The sequence below is a fragment of the Choristoneura fumiferana genome, chromosome 7 (assembly GCF_025370935.1).
Source record: "Choristoneura fumiferana chromosome 7, NRCan_CFum_1, whole genome shotgun sequence".
In the NCBI taxonomy this organism is placed as follows: Eukaryota; Metazoa; Arthropoda; class Insecta; order Lepidoptera; family Tortricidae; genus Choristoneura; species Choristoneura fumiferana.
Window position 1 is genome coordinate 9,254,673 of NC_133478.1, and position 24,197 is coordinate 9,278,869.

Here is a 24,197-nt window from a genome sequence, read left to right on the forward strand (position 1 = left end):
TTCTCTGACTTTAACGGACACTTTGTCTTGCTATTGAAATTACCGGTCTTATTGCGCGTGATGTTGACGCTAAAACACAATAAAAATAAACTCGCGTTTTCCAAGTTAGGATCAAGTAGATCGATTGTTCGCCCGAAAGCCTCACATAGTAAATTTTGTCGAAATCGTTAGATCCCGCTCTAGCATTATTTTCTGGTTTTCTCAATGTATTTTATTTTTTTGTGTCGCCTTGTGGGCCAAAGATAGGAAGGCCCTTGATTCAGTTTTTAAAATTTTAAAAAAGGGCGGCTCCCAGCTCCCTGGAGCTTATTACCAACAGAGAGGATTAGAGGGGTTTTTTTATCTACTCACAGCCATTTTCTGGAAAGCAGGGAGGGAGGAGCATGCATTCTCCCGTTAGGCTCTGCGCCCTGCTTCAGACGGTCTTTTTTGTTGATCCCCATTGTTTTATTCCTTGACAATGTATTCTAGCTATTGTTTATTTAACAAGTAAGTAGGTAGAGAGTAGTAGAGAGAAGAGAGACTACTACTAGGGTTAGGTCAGTTACCGTGGGCCTGTTCCAGCGCCTGTTCGGCGGCGTTCATCTCAGCCTCCTGGATGGAGTGTCCGCGCGCCGCCGCCAGACGCGCGCCTCGGAAGTACACGCCCACCGTGTACACGCGCGTGTTGGTCGGACCGAGACACTCGATCACTCTGCAGAAACGATATACATGCCATTTAATAAAAAAAATAGGTATAGGTTTACACACGTGCAAGTTGCGGAAAGTTTGCAAAAAGTTGGAAAAGTTGTCGGATATTCCTGTGTTTTTTTATTTATTTCTCATCTCAGGTATAAAATTACTTCCTGTACATATCTACTCGCCGAACTGATATTACATATTATTTTTTAGTTTTTTGTTGTACCATTTTGTCGGCATAGTTACATATATATCCGTGCAAAATTGGGTTCCGTTTTTGACATTTTGGCTCCGGAACCCTAACAAAGTTACAACATATACAGAGATGTGGATACTTTTGCAAAAAGTACCCTAAGACAGTCATAAGATATATAGGAAATTTCATTTTAAGAAACGGAAAGTTTCAATCCCCATACGAAATAGTGAGAAGTTTCCGAAATTTTTCCTTTAGGAAAAATTCCGCGATTTCAGAAAGTTTCCTTTGGCACATCAGAAGGTAGGGTTAATATAATAGGTTAAATCCTTAAAAAATTTACATAATTAGTTCGTCAGTTCGATTATCAGAAAATAATAGGACACGTATTTTCTTTTGACAATTAACAAAAATTAGGAATTAAACAGTTAAACTTTTCATGTGGTAGAGCCTTACTGTAACTACTTGCTTGCTGCAGTACGAATAGGCCGGCTCGACCTGGCCACAGAATACCGGCGTGAAATAGTAGTTTTGCTACTATGTTTCGTACGGACGGTGAGCGGGAGATCCGGAGGCCCAACTCCCCTCCCCCCTTTTGTGTGACACTTTCTAACACGACGTGCCGTCACGCACTCCCACACTCCGAACTTTGACACGCTTCATCGTTGTAATTTTTTGTTTCATTGACTGGCTGGATTCACAGTGTGTAGAAATGACGGGAACCATAGGCCCGAAATACACATGCCTGGAGCTTGCATTTTTATGCCTGTCGCTGGCACACGTCCGTCAAACTTCATACAAATATGACAAAAGCGTGCGAGCCACTTAAATCTGTCGTTAATCATTGCGATATGTGACTTTCCACAGCTTTGCCCCTTCAGAAATTAATCATGGCTATGTCTTAGATATAAACGTACTTGTATAGCGGTATGTCGGGTTCGCCACCCTCCATGCTCCTTAGAGTGAGACAGCACTGTTGCAGCTTGGACTTGGGGTCGTTCCAGTCCTGGTTCAGAATAAACTCCTGCAGCCGCGGGAACAGGCACGCGTTGCAGAACGCCTGGCAGTACTCTAGGTTCTAAACCGGAACACGTTATGAAAAAACTCGCAGTACAATCTCGTCTCGGTATGCAGACGTCGAGGAAGCTGGGGTATTTATTGTGAAAAGATTAGACTGCAAAGCTAGGAAGGAAAGAGGATTTAGTTTTAGTGTTTTAGTCTTATTACTGTATGGTGGTGGTACTGATGGAACCAAATAAAACTTCTCTTTCTTGTCCACACGTCACAGCTCATTAGCACTATTTTTTAAGACCGATTTTACCATGTCAAAGCAAAATAAACTATTTCAATTAATTTCTTTCTTTCTTTCTGATTTCTAAAGTGGTCCAGGTGGAGCCCTAGGGTCTACATTGGCGTGAAAAAAAAAATTTATTGGAAACATTGTAGAAATATAACGTTTTAAACTTTCGTGATTCTTACTCATAGCGTGATAAGTCCCGTATATGGTATTTTGACCATTGTAGAAATGTTGCAGGACACCAGTAATTATTGGAAGTGATCTACGAGAAAAGGTTTGGGAACCTCTGATTTAAGCCAATATTCAGCCATAAATTGCCTATATCAGTCCAGGCCTAGGCAATAATTTAATACTAATATCCTTGGTGAAATGATCAATGGCGATTATTTACTATCATATAACCTTCTTTCAAGGAAAACTCCTCCTTAATAAAACTGAATTCATCATCAACTCTATAACGCTGCGTGTAAAAAAAATACATCTTTTGAACATTGAACCTCCTCCTTGAAGTAGGTTAAAAAGCATTGTATACTGACCTTATCAACATACAAAGCTCCCAGGAACGCCTCGAGTAGATCGGCCTTGTGTTTCTTAGTCGTGGGCTTAGCTTTCGGATTATTGTAAATGGCATATGCGGACATATTCAAGTCGTCGCACACCATTGCTTGCGTCCTATTGTTTACTAGCGACGATCGTAGCAACTGAGGAAAAACAAACGAGTTAAAATATAAAGGCGCGGTAGGAAAAATCCCGCGGATCTGGAAAAAACAAAACACAAAAACAGAGGTGATGTAGCTGGTTTGTTGGAGCCTATGCACGCCGCGTTTTTTAAACGCGCCGTCGTCGCACGTTTTAGATGCGCGCGTTGACAGGGCATTTTTCTATCTATAGAGCAGCCATACAACTCGCGTGCCTATCGCGTTTGTGTCGATATAAACGTGCGTCGACAGCGCGTTAAAAATGCGATGTGCAAAGGCCCTGACAAAAACAAAAAAAAACCTTCTTTTGGGCCTTCTATGGATACATCGAGCAAGCACGACTCGCTGCTAGAGGCTATATTTTACCAACACCCGTGAAGGTTTTCTTCATATTTTCTAAATTGTATTTTAAAATAAACTCGCGTTTCCGTACGACCTAAAAATGCACGCCTTTATAATTCGCGTAATGTATACAAACACCCACGAATTATCAGAGCGTGCATCATTAGGTCGCGCATAACGCCGATATTAACGATACTCACAGACAAATGCCCCTCGTGATGGTCAGGAAAATGGCGATACAGTCTATCAGAGACGACTAGTTGCAGCACGGTGTCGCCCAAGAACTCGAGTCGCTGGTTGGACCCGAGCGTGAGGTGCGTGAAGCCCACGGAGCGGTCCGTGAACGAGCGCGCGAGGAGACGGATGTGTTTGAACTGGACACCTGGAGAAAAAGGATAAGACCATAGAGCAGCCATACAACTCGCGTGCGTATCGCGTTTATATCAATGCAAACGCGCGTCGACGGCACGGTTAAAAAACGCGGTGTGCAAACGCCCTCATGAACAATATTAAAATTAACACATTGCCCAGCAACATTTTAGACTAAATTTGAAAGTATTGATATAGGTAATAACCGACCACTATTTCTTTCTATATTATCCAGGAGAGGACATCATATTTTCGAGTAGTAAAGTTTTCGTTTTTATGTGAGAATTTTAGGTTTAATTTTCTCCATGTTCTAAGTACTTAATAATTTTCAGACAAATGACAAAAACCTGGGCCACTATATACACTAGCAAGTTTGGAAGCAGTTTAACCTATTATTATGCATATCAATTACATAAATCTACACAAATGCTCCCTTTACAAAAAAAATCTTATAGGCATATTAGGCAAAGCTCTGCGAAGGGGCGACACTAGCACAACCGTAAAGAAACCCCATGACAACGTCAGTTCTCTTTATATTTTGTCGCCATGACGGATCATGACCAAAGAGTAGTAATACCTATAGAAATTATGACATACTTATGAGTAACAAAATAAATTGTATTTACATCTATAGTAGCGATAGAGCTATATTTCCAAAAATTTAACTGAAATAAGTATGATATTACGGCATCCTACGAACATTTAAGATACTCAAAAACATAAATCATAAACATATTGTATGTGCTAGTGCTGCACTCTGAAGGGATAAAATTGCAGTAATATTCCCTATTGACGGGGCCTGAAAAAGGGTTAACAAATATAGGGTTAAGAAGTGCAGCTAAAAATCAACAGCTTTTAACAATATCACAGCAAGTACCTATAGAGTCTTCGAACTCGGTGAGCTTCTGCAGGAACTTGAAGTCCTTGATGTACTTGCGATCCCCGAGAGGCTCCTGCTCTTGTAACGGATGCGCGCGCTCCTTGTTCCACACGCCCAACAACTCGTCCTCGCCGTACCATAGCGCCAGAGAGAACACACGGTCCGCCACCTGTGCATAATCATCATCATCATCATCCGCCGGAAGACGTCCACTGCTGAACAAAGGCCTCCCCCTAAGAACGCCACAGTGAACGACAACTTGTCACTTGCATCCACCGAATGCCCGTAACTCTCACGGTGTCGTTATTCCATCTAGTGGGAGGGGGAGGCCTGCCAATGCTTCGTCTTCCGGTTCAAGGTCGCCACTCGAGGAATTTTCTTCCCCAACGGTTATCTGCTTTTCAAGCGATGTGGCGCACTTATTGCCACTTCTGCTTGCATATTTTTCGTGCTATATCGGTGACTTTAGTTCTTCAGGGAATTTCTGTACATGGGACGACCTAGAATAACCTAGATGCCTGCTAATATCATATGTACATATGTACACCCCAGGCCAAAAGTATGGAAACAAACCTATATGACAATAGAAAACTGCGATTTTGTGTTACAAATACACAATAATAATAATGGAAACATTAAATATTAAAAAAAAAAACAGAAATCCTCGTATTCAGAAATATGTTTGGTGCTCATTTTATTTGTTTCCCTTTATTTGTATACACATTTAGCAGTAGCAGTAGGTCTCTACTGGAGCTATATTGACCTGTATGCCACCGTCGAGGAACAGGGCGCCCATGAGCGCCTCGAAGCAGTTGGCCATGGCGTGCCGCATCACCACGTCGCGGCACAGGTCCGACCCGTGCGCGTACAGCATGAACTGCTCCAGCTCTATATTCTGCGGCAACGATAAAAGCTCTCTAAATACGATTAAGACTATCATTATAACCGTAGGATGTCCACTGTTGGACATAGGTTCGGTTTGGTACTAAGCAGTGGCGTAGCTACCCGAGGGCTAGACGGGGAAGTGCCCTCGGACTCCGACTTACAAACTATAAATTGAACTAGTGAAAATTTCTCCCACATTCGGAATATTCGGAATACGGAACAAACGATTTTAAATAGTTTAGTTGGGGCCCTAGTTTTTTTTCTCCAGGGCCTTTGGTTACCTAGCTACCCCACTGGTATTAAAGGTAAGCGTCCACTTGTCGGTATCGTACGCATCGGACACATCGCACGCAACGGATCGTAGTATTCTTAGTATAGAGAGTATACAAGCGCGTCCACTGATCCGCACTGTACGGACATTTCTATACAAAGCAACAAATCCGATACGTCCGAAGAGTACGATGCGGATAAGTGGACGCTTACCTTAAGACGACTATACTGTTTCAAAAAAAACCGGCCAAGAGCTTTCGGACACGCCCAGGGGGCCTACCATGATCTTTTCATAAACGATCCAAACGCAGAGCAGTTCAATTTAGGCACCTAAACTGAATCGTCGAAATTGGTACCACGACGTTTATTTCTCAGAGCTGAGTCTCAATGGTTTACAAGTGAATGAAAAACCGATATTGTCTCTGGTCCGAAACTGAAACGCTAAGTCGCGAAAGGGATGCCGCTATATGCAAACCAAATATTGTATACTAAAACCTCTTTATTTTGGAAAACCATAACACTATGTCATTCCGTGTTCTTAGCAACCGTTGTGCTGATTACAAATAATGTTTACGCTGTCACTAATCCACGAGTCTCTTTTCTCACTGAAAAATTAGTTTTATCAATGAGGAGTTAAGAAGCACAATGTCGTGAGGAGTACCTATGAAAGTTGTTGAAGTTTAAAAAATATTCCAAGTAAAATACTTAGAAGTCCAAAATAATTGACAGAATGAGTAACTTATACTGAATCGCTAAATTTGACACTGAAGCGATTCAATTCCCACTCAAGTTGAGCGTCATGGTAAGAAAACCGCTTGAAGTGAGTGAATGAAAATGTCTGTATCGCTGTCGCTGAACCGTGCTTGAACTGAATCGCAAAAGTAACTTCGTGGTACGAAATAGCGATGCAGTTCAGTTTAGAGCCTAAACTGAATCGTATTAAGAGAGCGTGGTAGGCCCCCAGGAAAGGGTTCCGTAGCCGTTACGAAAAATCCTTGCATGCCTTATTTTAATATAGTATGGTTGTTTTAATATCTGTGTCTATTTTATTCTTGAAATGGAACTAATAATAATTCACAAACAAACTTAACCATAATAGTTTTCCCTGTAATTTCGATATATTTACTCCCATAATGAGTTTTTTCAAAATTTTAAATTCAACAGTTTAGCTTTAGAGGGGCTGGATTTTAAAAAAAATGTACTTTAAAATTGAATATTTTGCAAACGCATCACTGTAGGTATCGAAAAATCATCTTTACAACCCCGAAACCTCCACTTTACGCAATGACCGTAGTTACTATTGTTACTATGTTATTTCTAATTGGCAGCGGTGCTCACGACATAACGCAATAGTAAGTGCATATAGTTTTGTTTCGCTAACATAATAATCATTGTCCTTTATACGCATTAGCGTATCCGTGCTGTTTCGAAAGCCACAGATAAGAAAAATAAAGTATACCTTAGCCAACTTAGCCAAATGCTGATTCTGCACTATAGAGGCCCTGTAGGTCGCCAGGCCTCCCTCGGCTAGTCCCGGGAACATCCGGAACAAGTGTATGGACGACAGGAACTCGACAACCGCGTCCCCCAGAAACTCGAGCCGTTCATTGTGTTTGATTTCTGATTCAGTCTCGATATGCTTGCCGAAGCGAGACATTATGTTGATCAGAGTTACGATGCCTGAGGAGTGGATTTTTTTAAGAATAAAAATAAATGTATTTGTAAAACCATCATTGAAAATATACAGGTACATTCGTATTGTGAGATATCCGGCAGACCCCGAACTAGGTAGGAGCCTGTGTCTCCCCATTTGGTTATTATCTTGTGTGTATCTAGTAGTTTTCGCAACAGTGGGACACTATCTAAATAAAATAAATGTCAAGAGACAATTCACACCAATTGACCTAATCCCATACTAAGCAAAGCTTGTATTATGGATGCTAGGCAACGGATAAACATACTTATATAGAAAAATACATAATTAAATACATATTAAATGTCCAAGACCCGAGAACAATTATTCGTATTATTCATACAAATATCTGCCCCGGGCCCCGGGGATCGAACCCGGGACCTCAAACTTCGTAGGCAGATTCTATAACCACTTGACTATCCGGTCGTCTTACGGGTTTAAGAAAAATATATGCCTCACCCTTCTTCCGAGTATAGTGTATCCTCCGATCGCCGTACTCCGGCTGCCGTATCCCGCAATTGGTGAGACTGTTCCTGGCGTGGTCGGGATTGGTCCCGAAGTTCTCCCGGTACGAGGGATGAGTCAGAGCCGTCTGGAGGAGCGCGCGCTGTTTGAAAACGTAACTCATCTTGTTCTCGAGACTGTCCAGCGATTTGTGGAAGCGGAGGTGTCGGACCAACACTGGGATTAACATGGCATGCTAGAAAAAAGTAAAAAATAAATAAAATAATATTACATTACTGCAGAGTCCGCGAAATAGGGGATTACCGGCCTAGTAGTTATAAATGGCCGAGTGCTAACGAGGCCATCTAGTGATAATCCCTGTTCGCAGACGAGGCTTGTGTAGTGATTTTCTCAAATAAATCCAAGGATATAATACCATGTCACTTAATGATGAACTCATATCGGAAACAATAACACTTATTTGAATAAAAAAACCACTCGTTTTAGGTATACACCGTATAAGTATTTGTTTTATACGGTTCCATAGTCAACTAGGAACCCTCATAGTTTCGCCATGTCTGTCCGTCCGCGGCTAATCTCAGAGACCGTTAGTACTAGAAAGCTGCAATTTGGCATAAATATACATTACATACATATATACGATAATCATCATGTGTCATTTGAATCATGTTAGAAAAATAGCGTATACTTAATTGTGAAAACAAGTTTAAATGCAGCATTACCTGTACAATATCGCACATAAGACCAGTAGTATGGAAGCCATCAGATGATATGGCTACCGTGACGTCCCTCTTCATTTTGCTCTGCGTCCTCATCTCTTGCAATTTGGCCTCTTTGGCTGCGAGCTTCTGTCTCTCCTTGAAAGACGGCTTGGCCATGTTGGCGATGAGATGACGGTACTTTACGTAGTAGCGCCAGGCTTTCTGATATCTAAATAAATTGTAAGTTCAGTTTTATGATGTCATAATACTTATAATAAAAATAATAATAACGAATCCATTTAAGTCGGGCAACATGGCTTATCCTAAATCCATTACAGACTAACATACTTATAGTTATAATTTTAGTGAATATAACCAAAGAAGCTAAGTATTAATGGAAACAAATATCTCTGCATGATTTTAACAATTAAACAGGCTGTTCCAAAGTACTGTAGCAAAATTTCAATGTTTGTAATCAATTAAGATTATTTAATAAGATACAGTGAAATATTATATCTATCATGCATGGTGCTAAACACAAGGTCCTGACAGTAAATTCCTGGGATCCATAAATCGCCTCTGCCTCGATAAGGATCGACTAAGGTAAGTTTTTTTTTTAACTAATAATGATTACTTCACATAAACCTAAAGGGCCTAACTATATAAATTCATCTCGGGCTATACACGTCCCACCGTAAGGTACAGTCAACGGCAAATATATCGACACGGCCAAAGTTACATAAATATGTATACACGACTTTATGCACTGAACATTAAGGCCGTGTATACATATTTTTGCCCTTGACTGTACCTACAGCCCCCTCTCAGAATGAGAGAGCTGGGCTGTAGTTCCTACGCGGACCCAGTTCTGATTGGGAACTTACTTAACAATTGTAATTATAAAATAATTATGTTTTAAGTTGCATCAACTCACTCAGGGTTACCAGCGTAGCTCAGTTGCGGCGGCCGGATGCCGAAATGAACGATCTCCGGGAAGAACTTTTTCAACTCCTTGGGATTTTTAACGTCTTTCGCGTTGACCGGCGGACTGCGGTCCAACTGGTCGACTCGCACCGAGCATGGCTTCTTGCCGGGGTACGTTACTATCATGCCTGTTTGAACATACACAGTTAGTATTCTAAACACATTTTGTGCCAGACCAAAAAACTCTAACTCCTATGCCGAAACGCAGGTGTTTCAACAGAAATCGTAGTCCTATGCCAGCGACATTCATTCGTGACTGTGATCATTTCGGCCGGCATAGCGTAAGGCTCCGTTTCCACCAGAGATGAGCGAGGACATGTTGCGAGGAATGTGTTTTTCATGAACCAATAGAAACGCTTCATTTACCTCGACTCGCTCCGCTCAGCTGTTTCCACCAGTGCGAGTGCCGTGCGAGGATAGGCAAATGACACGTTTCTATTCTCTATCCTCGCTCTTCTGTGGTGGAAACGCAGTCTAAGTGCTTACCAGAGCGTTGTCCAAGCCGAACGTGTTAATGGACTCGCCGCATATTTTGAATTGTTACCGAGTTTAAATACAACAATGTTACCACAATATGATCAAGTAGCAAGCCTACCTTTGATCCTGTCCACAAACTTCTGCCAAGTATAATGGTCCATCCCGTGGACATCCTCCAACATGTCAGGCGGGATCAGCAAGCCGCTTTCATTTAACAGATACTTTAGTACTTCACACATTGATAGGACCTGAAATACATTATATACATATATGGAATTATATTATGGTAAAGGTACTCAGCGGGATGCCAAATATCCTTCCTTACTCGTATGTTAATCTGGCAAGCTCGAGTGAATCCCAAAATCTCCCTTTAATGTGAGAGGTAGTGACGTAGCTAGCATGGATGGCACCCGGGGCGGATATTGTAGGTGTCACCCCAAAATTCGAGTGAAAAACAAATTACTATGCAAGTGGTTAGGTACATATATGTATTATTTTATTAGTGGCGGTTATGCAATCTGCCACAGTTTTAGATTTTTTTATAGGTGGCGCTACTGATGAGGGGTGACACCCGGGGCGGGCCGCCCCCGCCGCCCCCTGCCAGCTATGAGTCGGGGCCAGTATCGCGAGGTTTGGCAAATTTGGAAATTTGACATTTGCGTCACATTTGTGATTGGTTAAATAAATGAGCCAATCGCAAGCAAGACGAATTTCAAACAGACCTCTCGATACTAACGCCACCTAGCGATATTTCATACGTCAAGAAACCCTCATTTGACATTAGTACTGACCTCGCATCCACCCTCCGGGAGGAAGCGCACGAACCGCGGCAGGAAATGGAACTGCGAACAGGACGTCTCTGTCGCTTTGCCCAGATCCAAGTCGACTAGCTCCAGCAGCTCGGTAAACAGGAACTCCTCTATAAGTTCAAACAGTAAATTTACTATCATTAATAATTATGTAGTATGGCAATTGGCCATTGGAATTATTATTTCAACAAGAAACTTCTCGAATATTGGTAACATTGATGTTATTTTGAGACGCATGAGACTAGATTGTAGGTTTTTTTTTATACGAGAAACGAGATGCGTGGTCAAGAGTATATTTGCTCAGCAGTTTATCGGTAACACGGTCGACACGAGGCAAATTCGGCGCCGCGAGCCGAGCCATATTTTGTCGGTTTTTTGGCCGTGCTCAAAGGAGCCTCAGTCTGAGCCGTGCCTTTGATGGAGACGGATCAAACTGGCTCGCACATTGCGGATCAAGATGAGGCCATGTCGCCTCAGCTTGATCCCCTAAGTGCCTCGAGCCGATGCTTCAAAGCTTAAAAGTATCCTGTGTTGATCCGAGTTATAAACTATCTGTGCCAAATTTCATGCAAATCCATTAGCTAAACCGTTTTTCGTGATGGACCATTTAAACATTCAAACTTAATATTTTATAATATAAATTAGGATCAATATGATGGCGCGCTTAGAGCATTATCATCAAACGCGCGATTTAGGGGCGCTCTTAGTCCTAGATGGGCTGTGAGAATCACTCACCAAACAGATCCAGCTCTCTCACAGTAAAATTCTGCGGCGCGGGTTCCTCCACGTACAATATCGTGTATTCTATATTGAACCTAATCACTTTGCACGTCGGAAGCTTAGCCAGCTTGTAGTGAGAGAACATTGAGAAGCCGGAGAAGAGGAACTCGTGTTCGTCGTGGCCGATGATGGTGGGCGCTTTTATTAGGAAGTTCGTTGGCGGAGATACAGTTATTCTGAAAAAAAAATTACACGTCATTTATTGAAGGCGTTACTTTGCGAAGGTGCGGAGATTAATGAACTAAAACATTTACTTTTCATCTCTTCTGTTCGGAAAGTTTAATTTGCATGGGTGGGTAGATATCCGGGTGGAAAATTGCGGTTTCATCTCTAGGGTGGAAAGTATTTTTTTTTTTTAATTTTTCGATTAGCCACGGAGTCAAAGATAATTGAGTTACGTCAATTACACTTTTTTTCACGTTTCGGCATGGCCATCTAGATGCACGTGACCAAGGAGCTTATATACAACACTGGAGGTTGAACGCCGAACATCCGTTTGAAACAAGAAATTTGATCTTTATTACGTCACAAATATATTCCATCTCTTTCTTTAGTTAGGTTAAGAAAGAGATGCAAGTCATTCGTGAAATATGAAAGAAAGAGATGGAATATATAAATAAGTAATAAAGGTCAAACTTCTTCGTTAGAGCGTTCAACCACCAGTTTTTCCTTGGTCGTGACCAACTCGATTTTTTTTGTTGGATATAAGTAAATTCCATTTATTATTATTCTAATTTTTTTGTAGTATTTTACTTTCCTCATAGTCGAAATGAAAAGTAGTGTCTAACTCGGGTGAAATTACCCATTTCCCCTCGAACTACTGGCGCTAGCTCGGGGGAAATGGGACACTTTCCACCCTTGGTTAACAATCTAATGCTTACCCGCGACCTTATGATAGCCATATGAAATGTGTGTTCATGCAGCTAATCCGCCACCACAGTACACTGACGTGTTTTGAACTCAACCAGTGTTCACCTTCAGAGCTACACAACTGTTCACCAATTTCACCATGGTACCAGAAGTTAAATGTTGTTCTAACATCTGGTAGTATGTTGTGAAAGGTAGGTTTGCTCTGAGGATCAACTTAGATGTTGTTAGATAGATGTTGCCTGACTTCTCTTTCTCACAGTCCTGGATACTATTCGAACTTCGCATCTTGCCGTCCCGCTCACGCTAAATTATTTAATACGACAATGAGAGGGATGGTACAATACGAACTTCGATTTTAGGATTTCGTAGTAGCCCCCCTGCCTATATCCCGTAGCAAATGGGTCAATCAACTTTTTGGTGTAGCTTGTTGCCAGGTAATGTCTCCTGAGTCACTCAGTCAGTCTGAGTCGGTCAGTCTGAGTTATTAAAAGTAAGTAATTTTTTGGAGTACAAATCCACGAAAAGATAGGAGTTGCGACAGTTTTAAGGCAATTCCTTCATGGCACATCTCCTAAGCATGTTACAAACATGCATTGTAAGAAATAAAAGAGATTAGTCAATAGTTTGCAGGCATGTATAAAAACACAAATCTCTTTTATTTATTTATTTTAATAGCATACATTGCAAACATTTTTCTAACAAAGTGTGTCAGTAATGTCTCCTGGGACAGAATGACAACACAAAAAAATTGATTGGCCGAAATATGTCTAGGACGTACCTATAATGATAGAGCTTGTCAATGTTGCTGGTGCGGGGATCGCACTTGGGGAAGGTCTGTTCGCCGGCGTACACGCCGTGCCGCATGCCGTGCCGGCGCGCACGCGCACTGCAGCGGCACAGCGGGCCGCCATTCATCTCGCCCGTATTGTTGAACCTGCAACACATCACTATTTAGTACGGACTTCGAGATTACCTACGTCAGAGTATAATCGCCATCAGATATTTCGGGTCCAGAGGTGGTCAAAATATACTGTACTAGCTTTTGCTTTAGCTTTTGGTTATCGGTTATCGCGCGCTGTTCCCTCGGGAACTGTGCATTTTTCCGGGATAAAAAGTAGCTTATTTCACCCTCTGGCCCATAAACTATCTATATGCCAAAAATCAAAGACGGACAAACATTTATAATATTAGTATAGATTATAGAATGTACTCTATTTTCAAGAGATTAGAGTCCATATTTTGATATTTTTGACCGTAGCCGCTCCGAAATATCTTATGGCGACCTATGGCGCCCGATGGTGCATCAACATTCATTCATGAAAATATGGCAAAAGAAAAAAAACATACCACATTTCAGGATGAAGTCGTCTCGGGTGGCTCTGCTTCCTTTGCAGCTCCACCATGATTCTATCCGTGTATCCTTGCAGCCCGTCCTCATCCAAACTACCTTCGCTGTCTGATGATGATGATGAAGAGCTCTTTTCGTCCACTGAGAGATATAAGTAAATCATTTGTGACAAATAATGCTTTACAGTACAACTAGAATGTTAATGTTGCATTTGTCGGTTTTCCTCCTTTTTCTGAAGATTCATATGATAAAGAAAAAGAAAACCGGTCTTTTGTTTCGAGTTCCGAACAACATTAGCAAACTAGTTTCATTGTAACTGGCAGAGATTTATCTTAAAGGTTTCCAAATTGTAATACAAATGGTTCATTTAAAAAAAATATAGCTTGATTTGGGTTGCAACATCATCATCTGAAGAAGGAATAAATAACTCAAAGGTTATAAATTTATAATCATAAATCATAATTGTGGTTCCTACTTTTAAGTTGAGTGCAAATTCTTTGAAACACTTCATTCTCCTATTTTAATACTATTTTATATTTAACTCACATCTATGTTTACACATCTTAGCCTTAGGTGGTTTCAGCGGTGGTAGTTCATCAACCTCCGGCCTGGCTTTCCTTCCTCTCTCGATCACCTTCTTGAAGAATGTATCACATATCCTTTCCAACTTTTGTGTCTGTTGAACCCCAACACCATTTTCTGCAGGTTTGTAATATAATTCTGCTGGAGAACTCCTGTACCACATTTTTGGTGCCTGAAAATAAAATAATACATGTACAGCTTGTTTAATACCTTGTCAAAATATGTACTGAATGATTGGGCTAAAAAATACCTCTTCTTCTTCGTGATTATGTTCCTTAGACCATTTCTCCATTTTCTCAATAAAATCTTCTGAAGTCTGACAGTAATTCTTCCTGAAATGTTATAAGTGAGTAAATATAACTTTAGCACTTCCTACTAATATATAACTAGCCTTTATTTGTGACTTCACATGCAAAAACCTAGATTTGCATATAAAAAACCTGTGCTGAGTTTCATGTCTTACATTTTCATGGTTACATTAAAAAAGTTTAGTTTTTTTTTTTTTTTTTTATTCCTATGTGATAAGGAGCTTTGTAACAGAGGATTCATCAAAAGTTACTTACCTATATTCTTCTAGAATCTTCTCTCTATCTGTCAATGGTTTTCTCGTTGCTGACCCTTGCCTGGAGCGAGGAGACATGTCTCTCACGTGACTGTGGCGATGAGAATCTCTGCCGGGTGACCGACAGCTGCGTCTACTAGGAGACCTCCTGTACCTCTCCTCCCTAGGATCATGACTTCTGCTGTAGCTTCGAGACTCTCTGTGATGAGATGGACTATGTCGTCTCTCATATTCATACCTTCTCCTTTCATGTTCCATTTTCTCAGCATGATACCTGTCTCTGTAATATCTTTCTTTTTCTATTTCTCTGGCTCTATCTCTATCACCGCTCTCTCTGTAGCCTTCTCTTTCTTTACAATATTCTCTATCTCTGTCTCGATGATTGTATCTGGAAGGACTTCTACTGTGCCGGCTTCGGCTATAGCTGGCACTGCGAGTGTGACTCGGACTTCGATTAGAGGTGTGGTGACGATGACTCCCCTCTCTGTATTCTCTTTCTCTTTCAATACTTCTACCTCTATGCCGTAACGGTGAGTATCTTTCCCTTGATGATGAATGATGGCTTCTAGACTCATAATAATCTTTACCCCTTTCCCTTGATCCCGAGGGACTCTCTAAGTTTTGTTGATACAAATGAGTGTCTTCAGGTTTTTTTATACATTGCTCTTTAGGCTTAGGTGGTGGTGGGTTACTAAAATCAGGAGTGGGAAATGCGTGATCTGCCTTCACAGGAGGAGGCGGATATGGAGGTGGTATGATAGGGGGAGGGTAAGCAGTCACCGGCGGTGGAGGCACGTTTAAAGGTGGTAAACTTGTGATCGGCAAAGGTGGAGGTTTGTCAATTGGCGGGATAGGAGGCAGAGCGTAGGGAGGCGGGTGCTGAAAGAGCTGCGGCGGCGGCACGGACAGTGGTCCCAGCGGAGGTGCCACCGGCGGAGGCATGTCCAATCGCGGTGGCGGAACACTGTAGTTTACAGGCGGTATGGACATCTTTATGATTTGGTGTATACCTCAAAATGCGTAAGTAAATTTACGAGTGATTTTTCTATCAATTATTTTAGTTAGCGCCGAAGTTAGCGGAGCCCATTGTTTTTTTTACAAATTTTAGTAGTGATAGTGATAAAGTCGAGCCGAGCTTGTGACACTTCATTTGACATTCGTTGTAATGACAGCTTGATGACAGCACAAATATTATATTTGTCAAACAATGAAGGTGGGGCCACATGCAGTCGCTCGACGCTCGTTTCCAATATTGCCCTATACACACCTATACACCTTACTTGCTCTAAGGTTGAACTTTATCGCTGGAAAAAAAAAGCCTCTTCAATTTCGGCAAAAATATTGTTATTTTTTTTTCATTCACTCCTATTTCTTTTATTTGTACCACTGCCACGACTGCTACTAAATGAGGAAATCGGCTTCCAAGACCAAGACCATTCCTGCAAGAAGCTATCTTGTCGCTGTTGCTCGACGCGGCGACTTGACGCTACTTTTTTGAGTCGCGTGTGGTCGCGTGAAATTCAAATTCAAAATCACCTTCAAACTGGGGTCGCGTGACAGATTTATCGCTGCAGTGGCTGCAAACGAGCGACTAGCAACAGTAACAACTGCATGTGGGGGCGCCCTGACATTTTGATTAGCTTTGATTTTTTAATAATGTGTCTCCTACTTTGGATACGAAAGGGATAAGAGTATTTTTGACTATGTAAATGTTGCTATTACTATTAATGTGTTTGTTTGTTATGTATGTCCTTCACAGTAAAAGACTTGAACGGATTTGAACATATTTGAAGGAAATTTGGTCAACATCAGACAACACTTTTACTCTGACTTTTAATCTGATTTGGAATCAAGAAACCCAGAGTCAAACTATTGATCAAGTGCAGGATTTTTTAATGAAAAAAATAAAATAAAACAACAAATACAATTATTAGATAGCTTTATACATTTATATCTTTAGTATTAATATAATAAATTATGGCATATATCTTTGATTTTTGCACTACCAAGACATTCCCCATCTTTATAGAAAACTCCATATTGGCCCTCTGTTAGAGCTCTCAATCGGTTATCAAGTAAAATGGTCAGTCCCTCTGCATTTTTAACAACTTTGCAACCAACTAGAGGCTTAGTATGCTGGAATCTAAAGTAACATTTTAGCACATTATTTTCTTTCAATTCTGTAGGTTCTCTACATATCCAATGTGGTGATCCAGTAATACACAAATTATTCCATAGAGCAGGATGTTTAGTTCCTGGAACCTAAAAAATGATTAATTTCATTAAGGTATTTTAGTAATATACCAGTAGCAACAAAAACATGGTTTTCTTGATAATTAGTTAATTTAGTCCCTTCAAATTACGCGCATTGTTCCTTAGTAAACTGTATGATATTGATATCAATACTTACAACATAAATATTGTTTGTTTTTAAATCTTTTTTGAATATGAAATATGCATCTTTCCAATTGGCTAGGCAGCATCTCTGGCCAACTGTCCATTTATGTAGACCACCATGTTCCCCAACAATTTGTCCAGTGTCAATATCTATGAAATGCCCTTCCCTTTTTTGAATGTACTGCAAATAGAAAATTTCCTAAATAACTTCAAAAGTAAAATATCAATCAAGAAGCATCTAAAAACACAAATGATGATGTAACCCATATCAATGTTTGTTATTTTATAAGTTCTTTTTTTTAACTTCACCCACATCCAGAAAACTTGCAAACCATTTTTCAGCCACTTTGTGGTATTGAAATGAGCTGAATTTTGGTATACTTATTTATATCCAGTGACTATACAATAATCTGGTAGAAAAATTTAGGTGATCCAGCCAGGACAGTCCCCGGAGAACAGAATTCCTCAGGGTTAGTGATATTTACGCAAAACTTGGTATGATATGAAAATGTAGTTTGGATGACAACCAAAAGTACCTCTACAGTTAGCAAAAAAAAGCTTAAATTAAAAATTAATTGTTAAACAAAACTTATTAAATAAATGAATAATACAAATACAAGTGGCTTGTAAAAGGTGTCACATACTTCTTCAATAAAGTCTTGAAATCTTCTTTTACCAATAAAACAAATTCCTGTACTCTCTTTCTTAGTGGCTACGTTTTGTAGTCCCTCAGTCTTGGCTATCTCTCTCACACTGCTCTTCAGTAGGTGTGCTATTGGAAACATGCATCTTCGGAGGGAGAATTGTTTTACTTGTGAAAGAAAGAAGGTTTGGTCCTTAAATTTGTCAGCTGGTTGTAATAATTTAACATCTAGAAACAAGGATACAAAATTAAACTTTGTGTATGGTAATTGCCAAAAGTTGTAGACTCTGTAGTCAGAGTTTTGAGAACTAAGTATATAATAGGTATATGTATGTGTGTATGTATGAAACTTTATTGTACAATAGAAAACAAACAAAACACAATTGACAAACTTTGAGATACTTGTACTTGTTGTGTCTTGGTTGTTGTTGTTGTTGTTTGTTGTGTGTATATTGTTTGCATTACCTTCATATTCATTATATTTTTCTAAAAAAGGTCCAAATGATGTATTAGCATAATGGCCGGTAGCTATAGCTTCAACTCCTAAATTGTTCCTGCAATGTTCAAAAAAGCTGTCAAATTTAATGTATCGGTTGCATAGAATATCGGGGTTTGGAGTTAGCCCTGTTTCGTACTCTTGTAGTAGCACTGTGAATACTTCGTTCCAGTATTCCTTTATAAAATGGACTCTTTGCAACGGAATTTCTAGCTTACGGCAGACAAAAGTCGCATCTTCGAAATCTCTTTCATCTGAGCAGAAACCAGCTTCATAGTTGTTGTCCCAATTACGCATAAATACACCTTCAATTTGGTATCCTGAAAACAATATAAGATATGTTATAATAGTATAGTTTAGAACATTTTGGATTGAAAATTAATACTTCATCTTCATGTTGGAGAATGTTAAAACAAACCTGCTCTTTTCAGAAGTAATGCAGCCACAGCACTGTCAACACCCCCGGACATGCCGAGCGCTACTTTTCGGAACATTATTGTAGTATTAAAGCAATTAAATAATTATTACCAAAAAAAAATCATAACATAACCTACAATACGACATACATATGAATACGATTATGACGTTTTACAAGATAGATTGACGTTAGTATCTCTTAGTAGTCTGTGTTGATTACGTTACGGTACAGCTAGTACAGCAGTTTCACACAATTATTTATTGCTACAGAATAGTCAAGTCGAAATTATAAAATAATACTTACGTACGTTATTGTAAATAATTTCAGGTTTGGTGTTAGTTTTTAACATTTGGCAAAATAAGAGAAGCAACATTGAGACAAAACAATGTTTCTTAATAAGTCAGGTATCTAAAACTTTGCTTTGTAAAAAAAATTGCAACTGAGGTTGCCAGTCGTCCAAAAAATCCCGTACATATACGCGATTTTTTCATTTAGTACGTGCGTTCGATGTACGGTCAGCATCAAAAGTAGGTGGTTAGTGGTTACTTTTACTCACTCACTTTTTGTCAAAGTTTTATGGCGCTAAGTACGTGGCTGTAAAACGACAAAGTACGAAAGTAACCAGCTACTTCTGATGCTGACTGTACCACCCCTGCCCTGACATTAATTTTTATTTTATGTAACAAAACAGCGTAAGAAATAAACTTAGTCCTTCTAACGCGTGTGTGTTGTTCTTAAAATATCGTGTGTATGTTGGTTGGTAAAAATGTTACGTTACGAGGTGAGGTGAATATTCGGGTGGCACTCTTTCCCGGCCCGGATAATACCGACATGGAAATACCGACTCTGTTTTTTGTGTACACGCCCATAGAAACTGACGTGAGCTTCTATGGACGTGTACGTACCATGTCGGTATTATCCGGGCCGGGAAAAAGTGTCACCCTTGTGCTAGGACCAAGTATAAGAATGGACTAATTCTATTTAAGACGAAATATAACTATCGGTATTCTCTCTCCTTCTAAAAGAAAACGACATCTGCAAATAGAGACAGATATACGTTTGCCTGTATTGGCTTTCATATCAATGAAGCCGGTTTACTATAGGCATTTATACATCTATTATAGATAGGTACTAGAGCTGTACCACTGCCATATCGATGAACTTTAGCTTTCAAAAAATATTTATCGTGTTTGTGTCATAAATTAATGGACCAAATCGGACTCGACTCATTTACTTAAATTTATGCAAAATAATTTGATTATATTGGAACGAGTAGTAATTGTCAATTATGATTATAAAAATAAGCATACTACGGCGCTCTTGGCCGATGGATGGCGGGCCGGCGCGGGCTAGTCGAATCTAATAACCACAAACTCGGAAAACGATACGGAGTCCTTTACAACAACAACAAAGAAAAAACGTAAATTAACCTGCCCGAGCCGCAACGCCATTTTCCGAGCGCCTAAAATGGCCTAAATACCTATAGTACTCGTACGTGCCACGTACAAATTTTTTTTCGACACCACAGTTTGGTCCCACTATGACGTAGGCATCAATTATTTATAATTATTTGTACATTTATATAAATAAGAGTATAATGGAGATATTATAACGGGAAAAGTAAAACAACAATCATAAAATAATTATGCTTGTATTTCACGTAGTTTTATCATCTATTGACCACTAAATAAAATCAGTTTATTAAAATAATTTCTTACATATTTTTGAGGAGCCATGGCCTTTTGATGAATTCTGACTTTTAAAAATGTATTACAAATGGATTTTATCAACAGGTGTTTATGGTTAAATGTTACATAATAATCAGTGGCGTGTTAATGAAGAAAATACACAATTTCCTGTTTCTTTCAAAACATTGGTGATCATTGGCAAAATATTTTTAGGATTTCCTACTTTTGTAACACCCAATATGTTTAAATTAAACTTCAATATCTTTTCAGTATGGTAGCATACTTTAATTACATCAGTAGAAGGTTTTAACAAGCCACCTCTATTTTTATTCACAATTAATAAATTCGAAGTATCATCTACTAGCAACGCATTTTGACATTCCTCACAATGTATATCTTTTTTAATTTTCCTTGTCACGAATCCCGCCATATAACCTATTACTTGTTTGTTATACTCACTAAGGTGAGTATAAAATTTAATATTCGTGGTCAGAGTCCATTAACCAACTGTTGTCAGAAGGCAAATCAGTATCTTTGCGTTCCAGTAAAACGTTATCTTTTCTCATATTGTGATTGACAGTTTGGATGTAATTGGGTATATTAGTTTGCAATATTTTTATGTCATCCAAAGGAAGACAATTTCCATTTCGACTATTTTTGAATTCTGCATGAACTAAAAGTTAAAAGCTACCATAAACAATTTAGCAGAAGGATTATTGTTGAAACCCCCTTGAGCTCGTATTGCCCCGAAAAAATTTTCTAAATGATCTTGCGAGAGCTTATAATGTAGGCAAGAACCAAAAGTTTTTATTTTCTGAGACGTAATTTTCATACAGAAATATTATCGCTCGGATGCACGTTAGAAAGCCAGTTTTACGGTGCGATTCAATTAGCAGTTCACCATTAGTTCACAATTTGTTCGCAATTCGTTTATTATCATATCAGTATGTGCTATTATTTTATTTTGTCTGTGGTATTGTTGTCTAACTTTTTTTAAAACTCTACCTCTTCTTTCCGCAGTAGTTTTTAACCGGTTTACCACTTTTTTTAATTTTTCTATTATTTTATTTTTTTGACTTATTGTACCTTTCAGTTCTGACAACTCATCTTCATGACTCTTCATGGAAGTTGACGGTGTGCATAACTCCAATCTCGTATATCGGGGACGCTTGAATTTACCCTGAAAGAATAATAAGAACTTATTTCCGTCTTTGCATTTGAACCAAGCGAGATACAAGGGGCTGCTTGCTATGCAAAGGAATACTATGACTGTACCACTGAGCATTCTGGCCATGCTATGATATTGAACATATTAACATAGACTGGCCCGCTTATACTGGTAGTAACACCTAACAAAAGCCTTGCCACATATGTTACTATCATACTAATTTAGCTAACTATATCAAAATCAAAAGAGTATCAAAATCAAAAACCATATGACAAAGAGCATTCATTCATTTCATATAAAACATTTAGGCAAACTTGAAAAAGCAGGGACCATCTTCATGTAGAATTAGATTTTAGATAACATTTTAGAAATGATTTGTTTACTTTCATACTTGTATGAATCATATCAAGAAACAATGTAAATTATTCATCTGAATAATTGTAAAAATAAAAAAACCTTTGGTACTGGTGTACAGTCAAAAAAATTGAATTATGACCCAGAGTAGAACCTTGTAATAATCAATTTCACTATGATTTCCTAGACAAAAGTATGAGATGTCAACATGACATTAGTAGCACAAAGGTTCCACCCTGGGTCATGATTCAATTTGTTTGACTGTACAGCAACGCAGGTTTTTTTAATACATAAAATAAAGTTATACCTAATAAACGCTCACCTTTTGCAAGCTTGTCGGTACATGTGTGAATATAGTAGGCACTGCATCACTGTGCAGGACTTTTGTTTGAAATCCTTTCCGATAACATGATTTATGAAAGTGTAGTGAACACAATCGAGAATACGGTGAAGGAGTCCAGCTTTCCCGGTTCACATTCTGTATCCACTTATTTCTTAAATCAGGCTCTTTTGGAAACCTGAGAATAATACACATTACAATTAACATTATATTAGCCGTACATAATACGATTTTAATAATAGTTTTTCTTATATGTCTTGTGCTAGCTTTTCTGAGACTACAAAATATTTAAGAGAAACATATTCATTTTAAATACAAGTGAAAAAACAACCTGACATTATAAATATCGATTAATTTTAACCACATCACTATCATACAATTTTAAGTACATGAACTGTCAATAACTCCATGAACAGATGTTTATTGTTCATTATTTTTACAAGTCTTTGGCTTTACGTGACCTTATTGACTTTACGATACTTAGAACTGCAATTTTATTATTCAGAACAGATCACATAATCTAAAAATTGCGTAATAATTTCATTATGATAGTCGATAACTTACCGATGGAAAGATATCCTTTGGTCACTTTCTGTTAATACACCCATTCTACTCTTGCAACCGATAGCCACACAAGCCATGGTTCCAATGATATTAAATTAACTAAATTTCACAAATCAAATTTGCATTAAACGCATAAAATCAGGGAAAAACTGATAACCACTTTGGTATCCAGACGGCTACCACGGTGACTCAAAATTTGACACACTGGCTTTTAAGATGGCGTTGTTTGTCTATGCTTCTTTCTTTTTTTCATAGTGAGAGATTCCATCTGCTAAAAAGAGACATATGACAGTTTTTTGTTCGTCTTAAATAGAGTTAGTCCATTCTTATACTTGGTCCTAGCCCTTGTGCCACCCGAATATTCTTTAAGTACTGACAACCCGTAAAGCCGCCATGATTTGACAACTTTCAGAATAGGTTATTATTGTCATTATCCGAAGCGGCTTGACTTTGAGTGAGCTTTTCCTTTAAATTCGTAAAAATGTCGAATATTAATCTACAATGTTTGATGGGAATCCAGTGCAATGACTTCGTTATGATAGCAGCCGATCAGAGCAACAGTCACAGTATTATGGTCATGAAAGATGGTGAGTTTGCGGTTTTAATGAAAAAGTTGTTTATCATTATGCGTCAAAGTTATGTTTAACCACGTTAATTGTATCTTTTAGACGAAGAAAAGATCTACAAAATATCGGATAAACTAGTAATGGGCGTAATCGGAGATTCTGGCGACACTACTCAGTTCGCTGAATACATCGCTAAGAACATTCAGCTGTACAAGATGCGTAACGGCTACGAGCTTGGCCCACTGCTGCGGCTAACTTTACTCGCCGAAACTTGGCCGAGTACCTCAGGAGCCGGGTAATTTCATAATGATTGGGCACAAGTCTTACATCACAAGCTAAATGTGTTAAATAATATGCAATGGATTACCGTGGATTTATATTTATTACTCTCATACACAACACAAATCATTCAAGTGACAAATTCAAATGTAACAGCGTCAAGTCTTCTTCCTTTAACCATAGATATTTAAACTATTACTACAGAGGTTACAAATCATTGCTTTAACACACCTCCTTGATTTGTGACCTTTACAACCCATTAAATACATTCAAACTAATAATTAAGTACACATTTATCATCTCTAATGCCTAATAACTCTCTAAATTTCTGAAACTTAATTCTTCCTAAAGCTTTTGTTAACATATCAGCTATCTGATTATCAGTCGATATTTTCAGAACA

The 24,197-nt window shown here is 39.0% G+C and overlaps 3 protein-coding genes and 1 long non-coding RNA gene across 5 annotated transcripts; 1 reads left to right on the forward strand and 3 right to left on the reverse strand.

Moving 5' to 3' along the window:
* Positions 1-490: 490 nt before the first annotated feature.
* Positions 491-16,027, reverse strand: LOC141429658 (ribonuclease 3-like). The gene is made up of 18 exons (XM_074090084.1): positions 14,885-16,027; positions 14,572-14,653; positions 14,286-14,493; positions 13,739-13,880; positions 13,170-13,325; positions 11,477-11,697; positions 10,724-10,851; positions 10,051-10,180; positions 9,406-9,583; positions 8,493-8,700; positions 7,765-8,005; positions 7,072-7,292; positions 5,221-5,352; positions 4,455-4,626; positions 3,409-3,590; positions 2,705-2,869; positions 1,789-1,949; positions 491-694 (listed from the first exon to the last, which is right to left on the reverse strand). Exons 1-18 carry the CDS (start codon positions 15,871-15,873, stop codon positions 541-543), a joined length of 3,870 nt encoding a protein of 1,289 aa, XP_073946185.1. The 5' UTR covers positions 15,874-16,027; the 3' UTR covers positions 491-540.
* Positions 16,028-16,805: 778 nt separating this feature from the next.
* On the reverse strand, positions 16,806-19,668 carry LOC141429661 (mitochondrial tRNA-specific 2-thiouridylase 1). Of its 2 annotated transcripts, XM_074090088.1 has the most exons (6): positions 18,838-19,668; positions 18,559-18,739; positions 18,389-18,477; positions 17,925-18,151; positions 17,294-17,461; positions 16,806-17,145 (listed from the first exon to the last, which is right to left on the reverse strand). In XM_074090088.1, exons 1-6 carry the CDS (start codon positions 18,911-18,913, stop codon positions 16,846-16,848), a joined length of 1,041 nt encoding a protein of 346 aa, XP_073946189.1. In that variant the 5' UTR covers positions 18,914-19,668; the 3' UTR covers positions 16,806-16,845. The 2 variants fall into 2 exon arrangements, with proteins under 2 accessions (XP_073946189.1, XP_073946188.1); XM_074090087.1 differs by having other exon boundaries at positions 18,389-18,739; positions 18,838-19,667.
* Positions 19,669-20,471: 803 nt separating this feature from the next.
* On the reverse strand, positions 20,472-23,200 carry LOC141429664 (uncharacterized). Its single transcript, XR_012451564.1, has 3 exons — positions 22,952-23,200; positions 22,370-22,565; positions 20,472-21,705 (listed from the first exon to the last, which is right to left on the reverse strand). It is a non-coding gene; the product is annotated as an uncharacterized lncRNA (long non-coding RNA).
* A 136-nt stretch (positions 23,201-23,336) lies between these two features.
* LOC141429663 (proteasome subunit beta type-2-like) lies at positions 23,337-23,839 on the forward strand. Its single transcript, XM_074090089.1, is given in 3 exon segments — positions 23,337-23,538; positions 23,620-23,754; positions 23,757-23,839. Coding segments are annotated over 3 exon segments (309 nt in total). The 5' UTR covers positions 23,337-23,432; the 3' UTR covers positions 23,825-23,839.
* Positions 23,840-24,197: the final 358 nt, after the last annotated feature.

Bases quoted from the DNA above. Each gene is read 5' to 3' on its own strand.
- LOC141429658 (XM_074090084.1), bottom strand. From the start codon at position 15,873: ATGTCCATACCGCCTGTAAACTACAGTGTTCCGCCACCGCGATTGGAC. The intron at 14,494-14,571 runs GTATTTTTTAGC...TTTTATTTTCAG, and splicing joins ATAATCACGAAGAAGAAGAG to GCACCAAAAATGTGGTACAG. The intron at 3,591-4,454 runs GTACTTGCTGTG...CTTTTTCTCCAG, and splicing joins CGAGTTCGAAGACTCTATAG to GTGTCCAGTTCAAACACATC.
- LOC141429661 (XM_074090087.1), bottom strand. From the start codon at position 18,913: ATGTTCCGAAAAGTAGCGCTCGGCATGTCCGGGGGTGTTGACAGTGCT. The intron at 18,740-18,837 runs GTTTGTTTTAAC...TATTGTTTTCAG, and splicing joins ATTACTTCTGAAAAGAGCAG to GATACCAAATTGAAGGTGTA. The intron at 17,462-17,924 runs GTATGTGACACC...TTCTATTTGCAG, and splicing joins TTCAAGACTTTATTGAAGAA to TACATTCAAAAAAGGGAAGG.